The 24,671-nt window shown below is 39.7% G+C and overlaps 1 protein-coding gene across 14 annotated transcripts in view; it reads right to left on the reverse strand.

Moving 5' to 3' along the window:
* The window catches only part of CASK (calcium/calmodulin dependent serine protein kinase), a 413,691-nt gene extending 390,337 nt beyond the window's left edge, over positions 1 to 23,354 (reverse strand). For all 14 annotated transcript variants that reach the window (XM_037001503.2, XM_037001501.2, XM_037001498.2 and 11 more), the window contains exon 1: positions 23,164 to 23,354. In XM_037001503.2, coding sequence (XP_036857398.1) covers positions 23,164 to 23,222 — 59 coding nt within the window. In that variant the 5' untranslated portion in view covers positions 23,223 to 23,354. The remainder of the gene's footprint in view (positions 1 to 23,163) is intronic.
* Positions 23,355 to 24,671: the final 1,317 nt, after the last annotated feature.

Below are 24,671 nucleotides of genomic sequence, written 5' to 3' on the forward strand. Positions count from 1 at the left end.
GGACTTTTGATTAAATACAGCTGTTTGAATACAAAACATTCATCTACCTCCCTCTAGAAACCGTAAGACTGAAATATTAGAAAAGATAAAAACCAACAAGATCAAGAAAGTAGGACAGAATCTGACAGCAAAGGAGAGAGGTCCCCAAAATGTAAAATGAAAAGCATTTGGAAAAGAGGTAACTAACTTGGTTTTATGTTCTTTCAGCCAAGTACCTATAGTGGGGGAAACTACACCAAAGTAAGCTAGTTCATTGTGAGGGCCCTGGAAAAAAGCAGAAGATAAAAACTAAAAAATTGCAGTTTCCAGGGACATTTGAAGGAAACAGGAATTTTTTAAAAAGGTGGAGGTGTCCTGAAAAATCCTTGAAATGAACAGTTGAGACTCTCAGATTCCCTCTTATCAACCAGGGCATCAGGGAATTGCCTTTTACTCTCTGGAGAGGTTGAAGCAGAGTCCCTGAACTCAGGAACATCGCCCATAACTGAGAACAGAAACAGATGCCTTACTTTTACAAGAAGTAAAAGTCTGCATAGCCAGTGGTGAAAGATCCTTTGCAGGCTGGGCTTCTGAATTACTCCCAGAACCCCTCCCACAAGAGATTCAAGGAGTCTTTATGTAGAAAAACTGGCTTATGGCTTAAGTAAAAAGAATTGACAGGGAGTTTGTCATAAATGCTATCTTGCCTGAAGGTTTCAGCCCCAGGCAAGTTCACTATGGATTCAGTGAGGCTGGGAAATGACAATGGAATGTTCATGGGGTAAAAGGGTTTATACCTGGCTTTATTCTCCTGGCAGTAGGTACAGCACTAGAATCATGTCTGCATCCAGCAGTCTGCAGGTCTGTAATTCACCTCTGCCTCTGCCTCCACCCAGAGCACTGGGCAGAGCTCTTCATATAATGACTTGCTCAATAACAGCTTTTTACCTACAGGTGTGGAAGCGTTCACCTAGCAGTAGGCCAACTTCATCAAGTAGTGTAGGGTCACGTGAGGATCCTGGCCAGAGGAAGTTACATTTTCTTCACAAATATCCAGGTTTCCCCACACACACCACCTCAAAGCCCATCAGTCAAGCCCCAGTCATGAACAGAATTTACAATCACATTCACCTTAATAGAGTCAACCTGGTAAAGACTCATGAGGAACACCTCCAACATGAAAGACTAGTACCAAGACAAAGAAATGGGGAAAGAAAATCAGAGAAAAAAGACAATATAGGAAAAAGAAAATGTAAAAACATCTTCCTCTCTTTCTCTTTAAGGACATTAGATATAGCATCCAAGAAACAAAATCAGAGGGGGAAAAAAAAGCTCTTAGAAATGAATTACAACATTGGAAAACAAGTCAAAGAGACCTCCTAGAAAAAACAAGATGAGAAAACATGGAAAACATGAGAGGAAACATAAAACTGGAGGGTCAAAGTCCAAGTAACAGTAGTTCCAAAAAATAGAAGGGAAGAAATTGTCAAAGAACATAATTTTCCAGCATTGAAGAAATTTAATTTTAAAACTGAAAGGCTGTGGATAAAGTGAAGGTTCCTGTGACCAGGATTCTCACCTGGCTCTGGGTGGCTCGCTCACTACACACATGTGGGCAATACATCATTATTGACTGTATATAAAGAACTCTGCCCAGTGCTCTGCACAGTGACCTGTGGCACAGCTGCAAGGCTGCAGGAGAGCAGAGAGGAGACTGGGGTGGTGGCAGCACTGACAGAAACTGAGATGGCTGTGAGGATAGGGAGGCCCAGAGGTAGAGACCAGCTTGGTGCATGCAGACTTGCTGTGAGTTGGATTGACCTGCCACTGTGGGGGTAAAGTTCCTTTCACTCCAAGAATGTTCCATTGTCATTTCTTTGGTCTCACTGAATCCACAGTGAACTTGTCTGGAGCTGAAACCCCTTGGCAAGATAACTGGCATAGTTGGCAGGATTCATTGTTGACCAAGGAAAAGAAAAGGCTGCCCTCATGGGAGGAGCATTTCAGCAGGCTGCATCTATGGATGGGGAGACATTCGAGTGCCCCCAGTGGACATGTAGTACTGGGAAGGGGTGGAGGTCTGAGTTCCACCTCAAGAGAAAGAAAATTTGTTGCTGACTGAAATGGCATCACTATGATATGCTGTGGAAATGGTAATGGATGTCACAGTAGCCCGAGAGGAAGTAGCCTGAGGAGCAGCATGAGAAGCAGCAGCAGGACAGTGCAGGCTACCAGGTGCCATGGGGCAGGTGAAGGATGTAGTGGAGCCATCAGCCCCAGAAATGGAGGAGCGGAGGTTTGACAAACAGGTAGAGGTGAAGGCCCTGCTGGTGCCAGAGGCATCAGCCCCTCCTCGGTTGAGACCCTACCTGGTTGAAAGCTGGTGAAAAGCCCAAAGGAAAATAAAGACTTGGCAACCATAGGTTCTTCCAGCAGAGGTGCAGTCTGCTTCCCAGGTCATGGAACACTCCATGCTCTGCTTCTATCCTCAGGCTCAAGCACAAAAGGAAATACAGTCTGCTTCTTGAAGGAAGAATTTAAAGGGCCCTGTGAAGGTCACGAGGACCCAGATATGGGTTGATTTGAAAAGGCAGGAGCAGACCAAGAAATTGGCAATAACTGAGACCAGAGCAGTGGTTCTGGCACTGCTGACGAAACAGAAGCCAGAGATAAAGCAACAAGATTGGCCTGTGTGTCTGCAAGACTTTCTGCTGTAGAGGCTGGAGAAGGTGGGTATTGTAAGGCACACCCATGGTTCTTTTACAATGTTCCAGTTTCTTTGTACAGGGACCATTGCAGAGGATTGAGGGCACACAGATTGGAAAGCAAGAATCCTGGAGGGGTGGAGTGTGGATAAAGTGAAGGTTCCTATGGCCAGGATTCTCACCTGGCTCCAGTTGGCTAGCTCACTACACATGTATTGTGTGGGCAATACATCATTATTGACTCTATATAAAGAGCTCTGTCCACTGCTCTGTGTGGTGACACTGGCAAGATAAAGGCCCACTGAGTTCCCAGTAGAGTGAAATACACCTGTCTTGCCAATGGGTTTCAGACCTGGGCAAGTTCACTATGGATTCAATGTGACCAAAGAAATGACAGTAGAACATTCTTGGGGTGAAAGGATTATACCCAACTTTATTTCCACAGTGGCAGGTCAATCACTAGAATCCCATCCACTCAGAGCAAGTCTGTATGCAGTGAGTCTGCCTCTGGGCCTCTCTACCCCCACAGCCATCTCAGTCTCTGTCCTTGGTGCTGTTACCAATCCAGTCTCATCTCTGCTCTCCTGCAGCCTTGCAGCAACGCCATTGTGTTGCCCAGAGCACTGGGTGGAGCTCTTTATATAGAGTCAGTAATGATGCATTGCCCACATCTGTGTAGTGAGCGAGCCAATAAGGGCCAGGTGAGAATCCTGGCCACAGGCACCTTCACTTTAGCCACAACACCAAAATGTATTATCATGAAATTTGAGAACCCCAGATATAAAGAAAAAGTCTAAAAAGCTCACAGAGAGAAAAACAGCAGAAAAAAAGTCACAAGATATTAGCAACCGTAGAGAAAATGGAAGTTCCTATGACCAGGATCCTCACCTGACCCTAATCTACTTGACAATGTAATTGGCCTCCTGCTAGGGCGATGCTAACACACCTGTTGGCAATAAGCCATTATTGTTGGTGTTACTAAATAAAGAACTCTGCCCAGTGCTCTTCCGGGAGGCAGAGGTGGAGACAGATTGCAGACTTGCCAGAGGCAGATGTTCATGATTCCAGCACTTGACCTGCCACTGTGAGAATAAAGCTTGGTGAATAAACCCTTTTACTCTCAAATACTATTGTTGTTATTCTGTCTCACCAAATTTAGAGTGAACTTACCTGGGGGCAATCCCCTCAGGGAGACAGCAATTTTAGAGAAACAATGTAGCATTGCCTTTAAAATTCAGAGCAATCATTTCTAACCTAGAATTGTATATCCTATTATCTATATAAACTATATTAAAATGTCTAGTATTAAACTATCAAGTCAAAGGGCATAATGAAAACATTTCTATACATGGTATATTCAGTTTCCTATTGCTGTTGTAAAAAATTACCACAAGTTTAGTGACTTAGAAGAGCATAAATTTTTTATCTTAAAGTCTGAGGTCAGAAGCTAAAATCAAGATGTTCTTGAGTCATCAGGGGGGACTGTTTCCTTGTCTTTTCCAGCTTCTAGAGGCCACCTGCATTCTGGAGCTCATGGCCTCTTTCTGCATCTTCAAAGTGCCTCACTCCAACCTCTGGTTTGTCCTGTGGTTGTCTCTTTTTACTAACTTCCCTCTTATGAGGGCCCTTGTGATTATATTAGGGCCACTTGGATAATCTCCCCACCTCAAAATTCTTAATTTACTAACACCTACAAAGATCCTACCATGTAAGGTAATATATTTACAGATTCTGAGAATTAGGATATGGACATGTTATTCAGCATGCTGTCTACAGTCTCCAAATTTACTTCCCATTCAACGTTTCTCCAGAAGCTACTGGGTAATATGCTCTACTAAAACCAGAGAGTTAAAACTGATGATAGCATAAGGTTAGAACATGATTTTAGAAACAGAAAAAGCCGTGAAAGAGCTCCAGAATTCAGTAAGGTATCTTTTTAATATCAGGAGTTTTATGGATAGAAAAATACAAAAACATGGCACTATTTTATCAAGTTCAGATAGCCTAAGCAGAAAACTATATTAAGAGGCAAAGTTCTGTCCAGTATTGATTGCAGCAGTGAGAATGGAGATTGCAGACCTTCATGAGTGGAAAAAAGGAGATACTGTATAAATTGCATTCAAGGACCTGGATGAGAAGACCGCTTTCTTGTTAGAGTCACCAACACAGCAAGTATAAATAGAGCTCAATGTTTCACGGTGTCACAAATAAGAATCGATTATGAAACCTCAACTGGGTGAAATGGGTACCCTAAAATTGTTTGACATAATTGTTTCCTTAGTGGATAAATATCTTAACTTTGGGAATACTTAGAAATTACAGAAATGCAAACACAGAAAAAAGGCTGTTAAGTCTGGAAGGGTAGGATAGCTTCACAAAGGAAGAGCTATTTGAGCCGTGCTCTCAGGTATGTGGGACACATGAGCACACTGGTGCTGGAGAGGGCAGGAGGACAGAGGGTTGCTTAACAGTAGCGTCTTCTAAGGCACAAAAAGCATTGTGCATTGGGCTAGCAACAAAGTGGGTGTAGAGGATGGTTCACAAAAAAACCAAATACAATAAAATATATATAAAAAATAAAGATAAAATATAACACAGACCTCTGGAGTAATAAACCTGTTAGAAACTTGGCTCTTCCCTCATTAGCTATGCAAATCTCTTAAACTCAGCAAAGCCTCAATTCATTCATCTGTAAAATGTGGGAATACTACCTCCCTCATGGGTTTGTTTTGTGCATGAAATGAAAATAATTTTGGGGTGGCCCAGTGGGACAGTCAGAGACAATAGACAGTGAAATTACCTAAAAGTAACATTTCTCCAAAGCATAATCCCATAGTATATCTTCCATTCTATTAATTTTAGACAGTGAGTTTTCCTTTTTATTTGATCCCAGACAAGAAACTCAGTCCCTCTAGATCATCACTTTCCAACAGAACTTTCTGTGGTGGTGGAAATGTTCTAAGTCTACACTGTCTACTTTGTAGCCACTAGTCATGTGTAGCTATGGGGCACTTGAAATGTGGCTGATGCAGCAGAGAACTGAATTTTTAAAAATAACATCTTCATTGAGAAAGAATTCACATACCATAAAGTTCACTCTTTTAAAGTGTACCATTCAGTGTTTTTTAGTGTATTTGCAAATATGTGTTTCAATCAGCAAGCCTTATCTAATTGCAGAACATATTAAACTCAGGAATAAATCCCACACCTGTTAGCAGTCACTCCTCATCCTTTCTTCTGGCCCCCCTCCCAGTCCCTGGAAACTACTAATCTACTTTCTGTCTCAATAGATTTGCCTATTCTGGATATTTCCTATAAATGGAATCATACAATATGTGGTCATTTGTGTCTGGCTTCTTTCACTCAGCATAATGTTTCTGAGGTTCATCCTTATGGTAGCATGTATCAGGACCTCATTTCTTTTATGGCTGAATAATATTCCATCGTGTACAACTACCACATTTTGTTTACCCATTCATCAGTCAGTGGACATTTGGGTTGTTCTCCCCTTTTGGCTCTTGTGAATAATGATGCTGTGAACAATGATGTAAAGTTTTTGTGTGAACATGTTTTCAGTTCTCTTGGGTATATATCTAGGAGAATTGCTGGGAAGTATGGAAATTATGACTTTTTCAGGAACTGCAGGAGAGTTTTCCAGAGTGGCTGCATCATTTTACGTTCCCAGCAGCAATGTATGAGAAATCTAATTTCTCTACATCCTCACTAATATTTGTTACTGTCTTTTTGATTCTACCATCCTAGTGTGTGTGAAATGCTATCTCATTGTGGTTTTGATTTGCATTTCCCTAATGACTAGCAAATGATGTTCAGCACCTTTTCATGTGTTTACTTGCCATTTGTAAAACACTGAAAAAGATCTGTTTGATGAATTTTAAATTTTATTTAATTTTTATTAAGTTTAAATACCCACATTTGGCTAGTGGCTACAGTGTTAGGCAGATGACAGGATTTAGTATCTAGTACCTTTCAGTTTCAGGGGTGGGACTGGCTAGGTGACTGAATGTCAATCCCAGCTTCATGATTCACCCCAAATGCCCCAATGGAACCAGAAGTGAGGCAGCAAGGAGAGAGGAAAGGGAAACTGGTGCAACACCTCGAAGAAGGTACTTGGCACACAGCCTGGCACTTAGCAAGCTCTCAAAATTTACTGTAGATGATGAAAGCAACTCAGGTTTATCGAACACTTGCAAGATGCCAGGAACTGTGCATTATACCTACTGTCACATTTCCTCCTTATGACAACCCTAACAAGTAGATTCTACTGTCTCCCTTTTACAAATGAGGGAATTTTTAGGTAGACCAAGTAAGCAAGTATTAATTTTATTCACTGTAAAATTCTTCATTCCATTTCAACCTTAAAAATGTCTTATCTTCATCTAGTTTAATTATAGCAATGATCTTCTAGATCCCAACTAGGGAAGCTAAGTGTTATTCAGGGTTCCACCATTATGTTCAGCTTATACTGTACAATTCTGTATCTAGCAATCAATCTCAAAAGGACATTATGAGAATGAGGTGGTTTTGGAAGCAGTAAAATATTAGCACTAAATGAAAATATGAACTCCTGACTTTGTGCATTATGGGCCAGTTTTGTCTTTTCTAATGCGTTCAGCTACTTCCTCCTCTTCTGATTCAGTTCAACAACTTTAGAAGAACAAACAGCGACAATATGCCAGACGCTGTCGTAGGTGTAGGGATACAGCAGTGACCATGAGAGCCATGAATCTTGACCTAACAAAGCTTAAAATATGTATTAAAGAACTATATGGTTCTAAAAGTACACAAGCTCCAATAAGTTTATGTCACATGGAGGCTTTGTTGCAGTGTCTATTTCATAAAATGAACCTTATTTCTGCAGCATAAGTATCCTTAAAATGACACTCTCTGCCTGCTAAGAAATTCTGAGTCTGAATATTACAGCCCTTAAAAATGGCTCAAAATCCATACATTTGGCAGAACTCATCTATAGCAGTTGCTTCTAGGGAAGTAGCATGGCCAGCTGCCAAGAAACCCAAGGAATTATGAAAGCTCACCTCCAGCTCCACACGGCTGTCCCACACTCCTGTGCACATGCGGGGAGGACAACACAGCAAGAATCACAGAGCACTTCTCTTGCCTGGAGTGCGGCATTATTTCCCAAGCTTTCATCACCACCCATCCTGACCCCTATATTTCAGGTAGATAAAACAGAAATGAGGAGGTTGTTCAGATGATTCGTGTGGGTGGCTACTGTGCTGACTGGGACAATAAGGCTCTCTTTTCAAGAGTTTACATTTTATTCATTGCTATAAATAACAACTTGATTTTAAGAACACTGTAGTTTCACACTATAGTGTACAAAGCAATAAAGCTCAAATTCTCCTATAGATGGGTTGCTTTTGGCAAAAGACCTAAGTGGTCACACTCTGAGGGCTGGCCTTTGCCTGACCCTCTCTCCATTGTACCTCACCTCTGGGATGAGTAAGCAGGGCAAAAGTATGAATTAAGTGGATTGAGAAAACCTAAATGAAAGGTCTAACTCAATCAATTCCAGTTTCAGGCTATTTCCTGTGTCTTACCCAACATCGCTTACTGAAGTATTCAACCCAAATTTAATAAAAGAAATCATGGACCAAACAAACTCACCAATAATACAGCTCAGAATCACTTGACCAAATCATGTTTCTTAACTTAAAATATCAGTCATATTCAACCATGAAATCACAGCTGCAAAAACAACACTTTTGCCTCATCTTGCATTTAGAAGTAATGGAGACTGTGAGAAGGCCTTTATTCAAAAGCGATTCCATTTCCTTCAGTGGTGTGGATAGGGAGAAAGATTCCAAGTGCACTGAAGATAACATTAAAATTCAGTTCCTATATTTTATATGACACTAACCATCCATCACCTTAAAGGCTAAGAGCAAGTACAAAAGAGTATCAAGAGTGCATTATGATATTCCAACTAAGGATAGAAATATCCATTCTTGGTTATGGAAAGACTAGTGAAGGCATGTCTGGTAAACATTCTAATATTATCCACAAAATTCGGTATGTATTGTGCTTGCAAACATCCTTGTGAAGTACAAGTGACTATAACACTCAAGGCCAAAGATAAACATTTTCCAGCTGGATGGCACTATTTCAATGGCTTAGAGTACACCAAGAACTTCCATGAATTCCTAAACTTAGCAGTCACAAGGGGAGATTTTCTTGAAGTAAAAAGGCAGTAAGAATGAGGAGAAATCAAGACTATAATAGATAATTAAGTTAGGTTACACTCGAGTACAGAAAAACCAAGGACATACCAGTGCAGAAGCAGTGAGAAAATGTCACAGAATCGTTAAACAAGCTACCACTATTATCAAACACAGAAGGAAAGGGAGCAGTTGTATGTAATTTTCATTCACAAGTCTCTAGTCACTGAGTAATAGTTTGATATCAGAAGAAGGAATGTGTGTATAGAAGTAAGAGGGTAAGGTATAAAAGCAAAAATAAAATAGGTGTTTACCTATTGATTTCAGATATTTGCATTTCAGTATCATGGGCAAGAAAATAGTAGCAAGGCTTCAACTTGAACAGGGATCAGCAAATTTCTTGTGTAAAGGGCCAGAAAGTAAGTATTTTAGGATTTGCAGGCCATGTGGTCTCTGCTTCAGCTACTCAACTCTGCCCTTGTGATGAGAAAGCAGCCGTATTTAAATGAATGAGCATGGCTGTATTCCAAAAAACTTTATTTATAAAAACAGACAGTGGGCCATTTTGGCCTATGGGCAATAGTTTACTAAACCCTGATCTATAGTCCTAAATCTATATTCTTCAACTTCAGTGTGCCTCAGGATCCCTCAGAGGGCTGTTGAAACAGAGATTGCTGATCGCCCCCTAGAGATTTTGATTTGTAGGGTTGGTCTGAGGCCTAAGAATCTGCATTTCCAACAAGTTCCTAGGTGGCACTGCTGCTGCTGGACAGAATGAGGTGCACACTTTGAGATCCACTGCTCCAGATCTTTCTACTAAACAGGAAGTTCAACATTTTAAGTAACTGCCAAAGTTCACATTTGATTGGACACTTGTAGTTAAGTTCCAAACTTCAGAGCTCAAATAAAACTAAATAATTTAAAGAGAAGCAAGGGGAAACATACTAGTCAAAATTTTTTCTTTGCTTTGACTTCAGTGTAACTATAATGTTGCCCCATGAGTAAAATACACCTAATTCATCCTTAAATCTCTTTATTCAACATTTTTGCCTAACATGTTCTAAGTCCTATAAAGAGTCGAAAAACATTAAGTTCCAGAAATCAAACAAGAAAATAAAATCAGTTTTAAAGACAAAGGTAAATGATTCTTCCAAAATCAAAGAAAATTCAACAAAGCCCACTTCTAATTAGAAGTGCTTCATTTAAATAAAATCAAAATAATAATAATACATGTAAGGTAGTTTAAGACTTCTAAAGAACTGTGCCATTTAATGTTTATAAGAATCCAATAAGGTAGATGATATACAGCCTTTACTATCCTTTTACGAGATGAAGAAACTGAGGAAAACAAACCAAGTGGTGATCTGTCACAATTATGTTAAAAATTGCCTTAAAATACAATTTTTCCTAGTAAGTTTTAAACTGCATTTATCAAATCTAACTTACATACCTTTTCAGGACTATATCTATGAATGTGTCTTCATGGGGAAAAAATATCATTCTAATAAGATCTTTAAGTCCATTTTTGCATTCATGGGCCTAATTCTGAAGCCACCCAGTAGACTCTAACAAAGAAGCCTGAACTTTAATCAGATAGCAATTTAAAGCACACTTGACCTTTAGTACAAGTAGGTCATAGATTATGGAAGTGTTGTGATCCCTTCCAGCAGTACAATAGAAAACACTCAGCAATGGGAGAAATACTATTAGTGGAGGTAATCCAAAAAGTAGAGCAGCAAGCCTAAAACCTCCTCTCCAGATTCTCAGGCTCTTTCTGCAATGATAATGTAAGCGTATTTATCTGAACAGACATTTACACAAATCATTTTCACATCCATTATAAGACAGAAATGTTTAAAAAAAGACAGAAGGAAAGAAAGAAGCATTTGTATGGTCAGTAGAGATTTGTTCCATTCTTATTAGCAAGCTTTTATAAGTATATATATGTTGATTATAATGTGAGATAATTACATTCTCACTCTAACCTGTGATCTGAAGACTTCAGTAACAATTTTAAAAATTTATATGAAATATAATTAAACAACATTCTCAGTGAAAATGCCCTCGTTTGTTTTACAAGTATCTAATTATTTCACAAGTGATTAAATTAAAAATTATTTATTAAGGAGATAGTCTCAAAGTCAATGCCGTATATTACCAGGGGGTGGGGGGAAGTGGGGGGGGACAAAAACTCAGTTAAGACGAAAAACCTAAGAAGACCAGCAAAGAGTCTATATAAATAAAAGCTGACCATTCTGCTTTTGAATTAATGGTTCAGATGGAATTCAGCAAAAACTTCTAACCTAAGTAATGCAATATAAATAATACCATCCAAAGATTATCAAAGGAAACGATGCCTTTTACTGTCCTCTGAAGCCAACCTAAGAGGTATTTTCATCAAAGTAAGTGGTCTGAATAGATTCCAAGATGATCATTTTTCCACCTGACAGTGTAATGTGACCTACTAGATGAAATGCTGTTCTGTAAATTCAGGCAATTTAGATTCAGTGCCCAATTGTATCAGAGACTACAACTTTAAGATCTTTCCACCTCATTTTCTTGCTGTTAAGATGTGGACACTGATGCTATAATAAAATTTGGAAAAGTTACATAAAAGAACATTATGACATTCATAAATTCTGTATATGGCTGTTCCTAATAGATACTCTGGAATTTTTCTTGTCTCAGTTCTGAAATTTCACATGATGAACAATTAATTCTTCTGTCAAATGTCTAAATGCAAAGTCAAAATCTACAAAAAAGATACAAAATTCCCTTTCAACATAATCTTTGGAGCTTTCTACAACACTGCAAAATTTTAATCTAGAACAGTCTTGCAAACAAATTATGAAAATCTATTAAGCTCAAAGGGTACTATCTTTCCTGTGTACATAAGAGGCAATGACATTTATTTTTAAGTTACAAAGCACAGTAAATTGTGTGTCTACTACTACAAAATATATTGAGTAAAACGGATTTCAGACACAAAATAGAATTCGAAGACATTTTATTTACATCACACACACAAGCACACCCCCTAATTCCAAGCAATAACTCTATCAGAGGCTCTTGGCGAAGTCATAAAATATACATAGATGACATAACACAACTTTCCAATAAGGGATGGAGATTTAGCTAGTGATTTTCCCTCTAATTTTATTAAGGCTAATATTTTAAAACATCATTCATGTCTGATAATCTCTACTATGTTCTCAGCTCCATTTTCATCCATTCTACAGTCAATAAGCACAAATAAAGGAAATAATTTTTTTTCAGGAACTCCACATTTATATCACTTCCAGTCAGACATTCTTAGAATTTTGATGGATTTCCTTCTTTTAACCCAAGATCAAAAAGAGAATCTGAAAGAAAAAAATTTTTAAAGAGAAAAAAGACTAGACGTATAGCATTTCCCCATTTAATAGTGAAAACAGTTTAGTGGACCAGTCTCAATATCTTTACATTTTGCAGGAACAACCTACTCACTATGGGGTGACTCAGACCACTGAAAGAACATCCCAACCTTGAGGTTAAACAAGAATAGGAACTGAACACTAAACTCCAGTTTCGATTTTAATCTACAACAGGATCAGCAAACTATAGCCCAAAGGCCAAATCTAGTCCACCACCTATTTTTGTAAATAAAGTTTTATTGGAACACAGCCACACTCGTTTATTTTCATATGGCTGTCTGCACACTGCCATGGCAGAGCTAAGGAACTGTGACAGATGCTGTATGGCTTGCAAAGCCAAAAATATTTACTCTCTGGTACTTTATAGTTTGCCAACCCTTGGTCTACAATATCTAAAATTGTTGAAAATCAGCATAAACAGATCTGGGAGATAAAAGGTTGACCAACAACCCATAAAATTTGCTTTATGTTACATTGTGCTAGACAAATTCTACGAAAACTCTGATCATACTCTCCTTATTAAAAAGGATTCTGACCCTCATACACTGCTAGTGGGAATATAAAATGGTGTAACTACTTTGGAAAATAGTCTGGCAGTTCCTCAAAATATTAAACAGAGTTACCATTTGATCCAGCAGTTCCACTCCTAGATATATACACAAAAGAGTTAAAGTATATGTCCATATAAAAACTTATACATGAATGTCCACAGCAGCATTATTTATAATAGCCAAAAAGTGAAAAACACACAAATGGCCCATCAACTGATGAATGGATCAACAAAATATAGTATAGCCGCATGATGGAATATTGGGCTTTACACAGGAATGAAGTACTAATAGATTTAAACATGGATGAACATTGAATACATTATGCTTAGAGGAAGCAGTCACAAAAGACTATATATTGTTTGATTCCATGTATAGGAAATGTATAGAAGAGTCATATCTGTAGAGATAATAACTAGCTTAGTTATCACCTAGGGCTAGGGAGGGATGTGCAGGCGAGAGCTAACATATACAGTTTCTTTCTGCGGTGATAAAAACATTAAAAAATTTATAGTAGTGATAATTTATAGTAGTGATGGTTGCACAACTCTGAATCTACTAAACTTCATTAAATTTTACATTTTAAATTGGTGAATTGTATGGCATGTGAATTATATCTCAATAAAGCTTTTACCAAAAAAAAGGTATTCTATGAATATACTAAAACATCCAAAATCAGGAATATTAGAGTTTTATATTAATATAAAAGACAACCAGTCTCTGTTCATACTAAAGGACAAGTAGTAAAGAAAAACAGGCACCTAGATGGGTCACAAATGCCCAGATGTGAATCCCCATGTTGTCACTTACTATTGCCACTTTGCCCAGGGCTAGTTACTAATCTCCCTCTTCTTCAGTTTCTTCATCTGTAAAATGCGAAGTGGGTGAATGCCTCAAAGGGAGGTTGTGGCCAAGATTAAATTAGAAAAATACAAATAATTTAACAATGTGTCTATTGTTAAACAATGATGATAATGAGCACCCAATCCATAGCATTTGAGAACCAAAGAAAAGGGAACCATTTCCTGAGTTGTCCCTGAAAACTTTATACTTATTGTTTGAATTTTTTATGTTACCTATGTCGCTAAAACTAAAATAGGAGCTGGGAACCTAAAACTGCTCTATTAATTTAAAAAATAAAATAGGCAAACATTTTTAAAAACTTTATTAAGAATTTTAAAAATTTCCCTACTTGTATTCCTCTATTCCTTTTTCTAAATGAGGAAACAGACCTGAAAAGATAAGAGTTACCCAAGAAGAAAATGGACAAGTCATTCAAGCCTCATGTCCTCTAAAGATTTCTCCAACTTTCTTCTCCTCCTCAGTGGTGACAGTCACTGGATGGCTCACTCGGCACACTCACTCCTTCAACAAACAACCTCCTGACTGAGTACTTACTACATGTCAATTACCGAGTTATGCTGAGAATACTAGATGAAAAAGTCAGATGTGACCCTGGCCTTAGTAGAATTTAAGGTCTAGTGAGATTAGATTCGAACTACTGGTCAACTTCCATTGACACAGAGCTTCTTGAAGCCAACAAACTGAAATATTTGGTGAACAATGATAACGGCAATTAATATTAACAAAAACCTTTAGACATTTTACACAGATCATGTTACTCAATCATCACAACAACCCTGCATGGTATACACTATCCCCCTCATTTTGCAGATAAAGAAATTGAGGCTCAGAGAGGTTAACCAACTTGCTTAGGGCCACAGGGCTAGAAACGAATATGTTAGCACCACTAACAATGTTATGCATGTGGTAGAAAAGAGTGTTCATTTAACCGTATTACTTATGTAATAGAGCCTGTGTTTAGCACTGAGAAAATGCACATTTGGAAATTGTTGAAACTTATCTACATAGCTGCCAAAAGTAATTTGAGTATCTCAGAGACATTCTAGAAATAAAAAATACTTATGCTGCACTTTACAATCACTAATCCATGCAAATGGTTTGTGAAGCAGCTATCATTCCTTCTGTAATAAGGAGAAAATGGCCACCCATGCCCAAAGGTTACCAGACCAGATCTTAAGGGGCTGCCTCACAAGCTACAAAGCGATGTTGACCCATATGTGTAGGGGAAAGTACATACCAAGGGTAAGCAAAAAGGGCAAAAATCCATGATGTTTCCCAAAAATGTGAATTAGAATCTATAAAGTAGCAGTGGTATAATGATAACCTGTATATCTTAGCAAGGTTAGAGACCTCTGTAATTAAATAACATCAAGAGTGTTTCAATAAAACATTAAAATCTGCTTAGGGTTAAATGGTAATAGTTCCACCACAGATTTAAATATACCAAAATATTCTAAGCTTAGAGTTAAAATTAAAAGCCTGAAATACAGACTCAACACAGTATATTTTAGATATTATTAAATTACACTAAGAGTGAGAAAGAAAGAGAATAATCATCATTCCTACCTGTAAATGATTCAAATATTCAAGACAGTGGTAACAAAGCAAAAAAAAAGTACATTAAAAGAAATTAAGAAGATTGGAAAAAAAAAGAATGTGCAACAGCCAATGATAGAACACAAGAAGCTGAAATAAAATAATGTGCGCTTAGATACAAAAAAATTGGCTTAAATGCAATAAAGCAGTAATTTCGTCTTGTGAGTGGATGTGGACAATGAAAAAAAGCTTATGACAAATTTAGTTGGTGATGGGGTGTGGAAAGGGATGTGAAAGGGGTGGAGAGAACTACACTTGTCCAATGGGGACAAAAAACCTTGAGGTGAGGAAGAATTCAGTTTCCTAGAGGGGAAGGATCTAAGAAAATAACAATGGTTTAACAAATATCAGGAACTTAAAGTAAATCTGAAGTATCTAAAATTTATTATGTCATTTTATTAAATGCTTCCATTTAACTGAACGTTATGTACCAAGTTCAGGAATGAAAAAGACGTGATTTTAGGAAAAATAAATGATTTTATCCAGAAGCCAGCTATCAGAATCTGCAAAACACAATTACAGTGAAAAAGAACTCTACTCCTTTTTTTACCTAACTATATTGGTGTTGAGATAGATTCACAGAGATGGTATAGTATTACCAACATCCACAGAAATAAAGCCAGAACCTTACTTTTCAGTTGCACCATGAACTGACTATTATATTTACTTTGATAGATGCTTTAAGTTGCCTTTCTACTATAAACAAGTCTTTTCTTGGGCTTCAATCAGTGTGGTGGTATTTTACATTATTGATCTTCCCCACTTTAAAACTTCTGTGATGTCCAGCTGTCCCATCTGAGTCATACTCCAAACCACAACCCTCCAGCTCAGTCAACCCTCAAGAACTCATTCACTCATAGTTTCACTTCCTCACAGATGATTCTTAATCTTCACTGTCATTCTAGACTTCTCATCCAATCGCCAGCTGGGCATTTCCAGCAATGTCCATTTAGAAATAGCTTGCACTCAGTTCAAAGCCAAAGTACCAATCCAAACTATGGAGTACTGGGCAGCAGAGTAAAAGGAGACAGAGTTCAATAGATACACAGATGGATATGATAAGGCACTCAGATATGCTATTTTTCAATGGAAGATGAATATTTCAGTAGTGTACAAATATCACATTCTGTTTTTTTAAACAAAAAACTTCCAGAAAGATGTACAAGAAGTGGACAATGGTTACCTCTGGAGAATGGGGCTATGGATGTTTGGAGAATGCAGAGAGACTCATTATTTACCTGTATACTTAATTTTAGAATCTATTTGATAAAAACTAGCTAATTGATAAAGAGAAAAATAACCGAAAATAATTAAATCTCAAAATTGGAAACACATATTAACTTCTTTTAAGTCAAACTATCTTCAGAAATCTTTCCCATGTAGAAAGTTAAAGAGAGACTCTCCCTATACTGACTTGGGTGCTTTGACAAACTATACTGTAATACCAGGATGGCCATCAGGGTAATTATGTTTTAGTCAGTTGAAAGAAGGGATACCAAGATACCGAGTGGCCCCAGAAGAGAAACAAAGGAGAGCAGGTCCTATAGCAACTTGAACCCTGTAGCATAAATCCAAAGCCATATTTGGTGGTTTTAGAATCTGCACTGTCAGTTGCAACTAAAAAATAAAACCAAAAATGTGAGAGCTGCACACCCCATCAGCTTGTGGGTCAGGTACTTGTTCTGCAGCAGTAACTCAGTCACTTGGTTATTTAGGTGTGCGACACTGGCAGACAGCTGGGATGCTTACAACTCAGCAGCTGCGGTTTTTAGAGTCAACAATTTCAATATTTTTATCACAGGATACACAAATAACTACCCCATGGAAAGCACCCCACCCCACCCCACTCCCAATAAACACCTATCTCTGAAGCCTCATTACTTCAGTTTGGCAAGTTAGGAGTAATTAATCAATTAGTCTGTCTGTTGGGCAGGGGAATTAGAAGGAAAAACTTTGAGAGTAAAAGGGCAGAGAAAGTTCCAAAACAAATCATATTTTGGATGGATGGCCATAATTCTAATGTTTCCATTGCTAAGGAATGCATAGACATATCAGTTTGATGACAAACACTGATATTTCATTGAAAATAAAGACAAAAAGAAAAATAAAATAGATTAAACAATGAACAATATAGAACCTCTACTGAAGACGTAAGAAATTTACAAAGTCGAACAATTAAAATTTGCAGCAGATAAACTGAAAATGAGGACATGTGGCTTACTTTAAGGAAACCCAACACAGCATTTTCACAACTGAAATCAGCAGCAGATATAGCATGAAATGAATGGACTTTAGAACCAGTTGGAATCCCATGTGATCTTGGGCAAGCTACTCACTGTCTCTGAATCTCAGTGCTTTCTGTAAATTGGGTACAATTAGAGGAGATAATACATGCAAAATGCCTAACATTAGAAGAATAAATATCACTTCCCCTTGTGAAAGAAGCATTAAGTAATAAAATACTTTTTTATTTTAAATAGTCTTATTTCAAACTTCCTTTCAACAGTACTTCTGCCACATTTAAAATGTAAAAACATTTACAAAAATGCAGTAATTCAAGAATGATCTAAAAAAATCAGGTGTACCTGATTCTTGAATTTATTAAGGAGAGCTATTTATTGAGGAGAGAATTTACTGGAGATGGTTAAAGAATTTTCAGTTTAAAGGAAATATCCAGGAATGCAATTTTAGGGACATTTTATATATATATATAGTTTGTCAGGTGAAACTGTTGCAGATACAAGGGGAAAATAGAGTGGGGTGAACTGCATATGTCCAAGATATAGCAGCATGTCACAGTCATGGAAGGTAAGGGAGTCACAGGAAGTATTTATGAAGACAATATGCAAACAACACTTCAGAAACTCCATGTCCTAAGGCATCTGTAAAAAGTGGACATGAGACTTGAAGAAGGTGGTACACATGCAGAAAAGCAAATGAGTAGCTCAGTTCCCCCCAAAATGATCCCAGAAGCAAAGTCCATTAGGAATCAACACTGCTTACCTTCTCCCCAAAAGGCCCACCGTGTGTAGGAATCCACACTGTGTTTTATAGGTTTCTCCTCTGTGGAATTCCAGTTTAACCTTCAGGGCTTGAATCTTTCTGGGCTATGAGCAGGTTAGCTGCTGATTGTGTTTCTTATACCTTGTTACATGACTGTCACTCTGATCAAGCACTTCTTTCACAGAATATCTACTCTTTTCTGGTAAATTCCTGGTTCCTTCAGGCTCACATTTGGCCTTTTCCTAATGTTAAAAACTTGTTTATACATGATGTCTAGATAAAATAGGAAAGGTATTCCAACATAATGTAACATTCCCCTCCTGTGGAACAAGAAACCCAAATCAGTGGGCTCATCAATACATGTGAAAACCGCAGTCAAGTACAAACAGTAAAGCTGAATTTTTATCTATGTTAAATTATATATTTAACATACTGCTGATCCAGTATTTACATAAAGGCTGCATTTTACTCAATTCTCTGGTAAACACTTGGAATCGCAAGTATGGATTTAAAGTATATAAGCAACTTAATACTCGTTAAATAGTGTATGCCCAAACACAATCCATACTAAACTAGAAATTCCTTAGTCTTAAATTAAGCTATTATAGTGGACAGCCATCAAGTGTTATTGAAGCAATCCTTGTTCTGTGTTATTCCAAACATCAAACAATCACCATGTTAGCATTAGGTAAGTGTCATAAGTCAATGTGAATCTTAAAAGACCCAAGAAATCAAAGCCAAATACAGGCTAAAACAATACTCCTTCACCACGAGGTTCTCAAACAGCATAGGAAGATAAAAATGTACATTTTAGTCTTTTGGCTTCAACATCTCCAAAAAAACATTTATTCTACTCTTAAAAAAACTGCAAGCCTTTGAAAAGCCAGTCCTAAAACACTACATACATAACTTAAGTTTTAAACAAATGACTCTAAATTGTAGGTGCACATTAGAATTGCTTAGAGAGCTTAAAAAAACACCAATGTCCAGGCCCACTCCCAGAAATTGTGATTTCATTGCTTTGACACAGGGCCCAGGCATCGATCTTTTTTTTAAAAGCTCCCCTAGTGATTCAAATATGCAACCAGGTGGAGAACCACTATACTTTAAACTAATACAGCCTTTTGGGACAATAACTGTTCTGAAGTTGATAAACATGCTTTTTGCCTTTTAATGAGATTTTATTAAAACTACTCAATTCATTCGATAGTTAATGAGTGTTAAATTATAGGCACTGTGATAAGTAATGGAGAAAGATGTGTAAGATATGCTCCCTGCCCTCAAGAAGCTACCTATTAGCTAGGTAGAGAGATCCATAAATAAGTAACTGTAATTAAATATGGTAAGTGCTCTCAAGGTGTAAGCAAATACGGCATGCTTCAAAACTTGCGTGTCATTCCTGAGCAGGGGTCATACTGCATCATTCCAATTTTAGTATATGTCCTACCAAAGCAGGAAAGTCAGAAGTTACAAGTTACTAAATTCCTTCCTAAGTATCAGGGCAAATATTCAGCCTACACAGGGTGAAAATGGTGTGCATTTTGCTATTCTCTTTCACAGAAACAGTTGTACCATGAAGGTAGGCATTTCTATGTTTTAATTTGGATGAATCATCTTAAAATTTCCTTTAACAAATATTACTGATTGTACACTTACCTATAAAACTATTAATCTGCAAAAGATACAATAAATGATCATGATATACACATTAGCCAATTACCTTTATAATATACCAATAATATCTTTTCTTTGCAGTAATTGCTATATTTGCTAAGATAAGAAGTTTTGGGACTAGGATAAGGTCCCATCATTGGAGATTTGTTTTAGTCACTTGAAAGATGTTACATGGGAAAATGTTATGGAAACAACAGGCATTCAAAGGAGCTTTTGTAAGACTTGCAAAAATAAGAGATGGCAGGCGTGGGAGGAACAGTTTAATTTAAAAAAAAGATATGGCATCGTCCCAATCATTCATAATAATTTAAGACATGATTCCCCTGAAAATAGTGGACAAGTGAGTGAGTAGATAAGTAGTGAAGTAGGGGAGGGGGTGTGCGGTCTACTGATCTTGACAAGTGAAAAACATTTGTAAGTACCTGGATAATTAACAAAAAGGTTTTCAGTACAAGTAAACATCTTCAAAGCCTTTCTGTTTAAATCCAGAGGTGAAAATTCAAAGTTAAAATGTATGCTGTCAAGTTCCCTGCAAGAAAATCTCAAGTGAATTTCAATTTCCAGATCAATATATGCTGAGACAATTTACCAGAGAAACTTCAACCTTTACACAGGGTGAGGAATACTATCATTACATTCTTTACCACGAAGGCTACCCTGAATTCATTATTTCATGGAATGACATATTATAAATGTCACCGACCAAGTCAGATTTTGTAGAATATGGTCAGGTTTTATAGAATATGAATGAGATTTCACATTAACAACAGTTAAGGTAGCCACAGAGTATCTATCATTTCAAAATCAGCTTTCTCTACCTCGTTATGCAGTTCTGAAGCAACAGAAGAGATGAATTTTGCTCTACCTGAGGTGTTCCCTGAAAATATTCTATTATAATAAGCAGAATACTGATTATGCTACTGTGATGATGACCACTTCTTTTCCATCCAAATCCAAAAAGATCACATCATCCCTCTTCTAGAACTTAAGGAATCAGAACTAGTTACTAACACTGATTCAATGATGCCTATATTCAGTCATCACAATATAATTAACATTTTAATCTCACATTTTCCAATTATGACTTTGCTGGCTCACTTGAATCAAATATAACTAAGACACAACAAATATCATTCACCCACCCCAACACAAAATAATTTGGGAGCTTTTAGTTAACACCTAATTTACTTTCACTGGGTGCTAAGAATGAAGAAATCAAGGAGGTTTTTGGGCGTATTTGTCTTTCTAGAACTGTGTGGTTCACATATGGCTATTGAGTACTTGAATTGTTGCTAGTCCAAGTGAGGAAGTGAATTTTGAATTTCATTTAATTTTAATTAACTTAAATTTAAATTTAGAAAGAGATACTCAATTCAGTTATTGGAAAACTTTAGGTATGTTTGGAACAACTTGGGTATGTGAATCTACTTTTGCAAATGCAAATTTTATGAAACTTAAATACAGATCAGGTATTACCAATGAAAATTTAGCTAAGTGTCAGAATTGAGATGTGTTTGTTAATGTAAAATACACTATTGTGTATTGGATTGGAAAGAGTACAAAAGAAAGGATGGAAAATACCTCAAAATTATCTATACTGATTACATGTTTAAATGACAATAGCTAGGATCTACTGGGCTAAATAAAACCTTGTATTAAAACTAATTGCACCTGTTTTTAAATCTTTTTATTGTGGCTATTAGAAAAATTACATATGCAAAATTTACATATACAAAATTACGTATGTGGCTGGCACTATCTATCTTTTGGACAGCACTGCTCTAGAGCACTTCCATAACCACTTTACCAGGGCACATTTGGATACCAGCCTTCTAGAAGACAGGCTGGTCATGTAACAATAGGGGCAAGGAGTAAAATGTCCTTGTATTAATTGGGTCTGAGGAACGTGTGTAGCAAGCTCTACCCACAATACTTCCAAGTGAGGGAACACTGTTAATACCTCAACATGAAAGGAAAAAAATGAGTTATCAGCACTTAACAAATTGAAATCCAGTATTGCAGACAACTTGAGAGAGCCAACTGCTTAACGTCTTGGTTTCCCAACTGCGGACCTTAAAATAGACAATAAAGCACGGCTTCCAAAAGGAGGTAAAATACTTCAATGGCAGCTATCTAACAACCCTTAATAAAAAGCAAATATTGTTCTTAACTCGTATCTCCTCAACTTCTAAAGCCACAGAATACACGCTGAACTAGGAAATCAACTTCTGATCGCCAGCGTTTCCCTCACAAGCAAATTAGCAGGCTTGTGCACTTCGAATACTGTTTGACAGGAATGAAAAGGAAACTATTCAAAACAGATTTAAGGATTGGACAATTAGATGAGGAACTGCAGATTTAATTCTCAATCAGGACTATGATTAATCTGATTCCCTGCTTTTCCCTAGTGTAATTATACAACACAGATGAAAGGAAGAGCATTTGGACTGTCAATTCTATATTCTAGACCAGCCCAGTGACTCAAAGCAGACTGCTCTACCACGCTAACCACCATCCCAACAACAGTCGAGGGAAGCCTCGAACATCGACTTAACAGTCATTGCATAACGAGGCATTAAAAGATCGGATACCCCCAACTCTTTCACGTTGGTGTACACCAAGTGAGGAATTTGCTGAAACTGAACGCACCCCTTCTCAAATGACCCCCTCCAATCCAGGCATGGGGTGAACACAAAGGCATCTATCTAATATCCCGCACAATAGACACACACCCCACAATTAAAAACCCTGGACGTTCTGTCTCTCTCTCTCCACGCAAGCAAAAGAAATGCAAGCTGCTCTTTTCGTTAATGGTCTGTGGTACACGAAAGGTAACAATAACCCCAACTGTTCCCAGGAAGCAACTATAAAATCTGTTCTGCCACGTCCCTGTGCAACCGTCAGATAAAATGCAGACAGCAGATTTCCGCCGGCCGCACGCCTCATGGGGTGGCTAACCTCGGCTCGGTGGCCTCCACGGATCGCTGAGAACCCCCCCCCCCAGGACCCCCGCCCCGCTGGAGGACCAGGTACTCGTCTATAAATTCTCCTGGGTGAGGAGGACGAGGGAGGCGGAGGGGAGGGAAGGCAGGGGACAGGCCCCGAGCGGGTAAGGGTGCGGGAGGACCCGGGCATCACTGTTATGCATTTTTCCACACTCCCGCTCCCTCGCGTGGAGACTCACTTGCCGATCACCTCGCACAGCTCATACACATCCTCGAACAGCACGTCGTCGTCGGCCATGGTCCGGAGGGGACAGCGGCCGCAGCGTGGAGGGCTCCGAAAACGGGGGTGGGGGCGCCAAAGAGCTCAGTGCCCGGCCCCTGGCTCGCCTCCTCCCCTCAAGACCCGCGAGCCCTCGGTGCTGAGGGCGCCCGAGTGGGGCTACGAGGCCCGCAGACTGCGGCTCTTTCCTCTGCGGGCGACCGCCCCGGCGCGGGCGGCGGGGCCGGGGCGCTGGAGCGAGGGCGGCCCGGGCCCGGCGCCGCCCGCCCGCCCGCTGCTCCTCGCGCTGCTCGGGCAGCGCCGCCCGGCGTGCGGATCCTGGGGGACCGCGCGGCGCCGCGCTCTCCGCTGGTCAGCCCACCCGGGCCGCGAGGCCGCGACCGCTCCCTCTGCCGAGGAGGGCTCCGGTGCGGCGCGGGGCAGCTCGGGCTACAGGGGGGGCCGCGGCAGGACCATAGAGGGAGGATCGCCGCGGAGGGAGGTGGCGGCGGCAGATCGGCGCTGGGGACCAGGAGGCGGCGGCAGAGACGCTCCCTCCTCCTTCTCCTCCTCCCGCCGCCGCCGCCGCCGCGGCCGCCCGCCTGGGAGTGGGAGGGGGCTTCGCGGGACTGGCTCTCCGTGCGGGCGGGAGCCGCTATCGCCGCCTTCAGCTCCTCCTCCTCCGCCCGGCCGCTGACTAGCTCCCGAGTCCCGCGCACCCGCCTCGCGCACACACGCTCTCCTCCCCCTACGGCCCGCGCGGCTTCCAGAACCCGAGGCCCCGCCCACTCCAGCCCGTCGGGAGGCGGTGGCCGAGGGAAAGGGAACGGGGCTGAGCGGCGCACGCGCGCGCCGATGGCCACGTCACGGCGAGCCGGCGGGCGTCGGGACTCTAGAGGGGGCGGGGGTTGCCCCGAGGGGCGCGCGGGTGGCAGCTGCTTAGGCAGGGACTGATTGGGTCGTCACCTCCGCGACCGAGCCGCGCAAGGGGCAGGCACTAAAGGTTCATGACCCAAAGCACGTTCTGGGCTATCTGCGGCGAGAGGTTCAGAACTCCGTCTGCTCCCCTCCACCCTTCTTTTGTAACCGCGGGAAGCCTTTCCCAGTTTTTGCTGGGGACCGAGGCTGGGAAAGGGTCCCGATGAATGGAAAGCGAGAAGAGATGTAGAGAGGTTGTCACCCGCAGACCGTGCTAGACGGCGGATGCTTTTTGTCACTACAGACTGTGCTAGACGGCTGTCATTCCTTAATGAAAATGAAGGCTTGGGAAGGGGAGTCGTCCCCCTACAAGAAAAGGATCAAACAAAAACTGTTAAGAAAGACGGACAACAACAAATGGCAATTTACAGAGGCATTTTCTCCCGCATTCTGCCTGAAACTCAACAAATATCTTTACAGCGCCCGCCCCTACTAGAGACAGCCTAGAGAGAGGTTAGGAACGCACAGAGACTATAGGTATGTATATTGAATATTGCCCCCCAGAAGCTC

The sequence above is a fragment of the Manis javanica genome, chromosome X, assembly GCF_040802235.1.
Source record: "Manis javanica isolate MJ-LG chromosome X, MJ_LKY, whole genome shotgun sequence".
Lineage (NCBI taxonomy): Eukaryota > Metazoa > Chordata > Mammalia > Pholidota > Manidae > Manis > Manis javanica.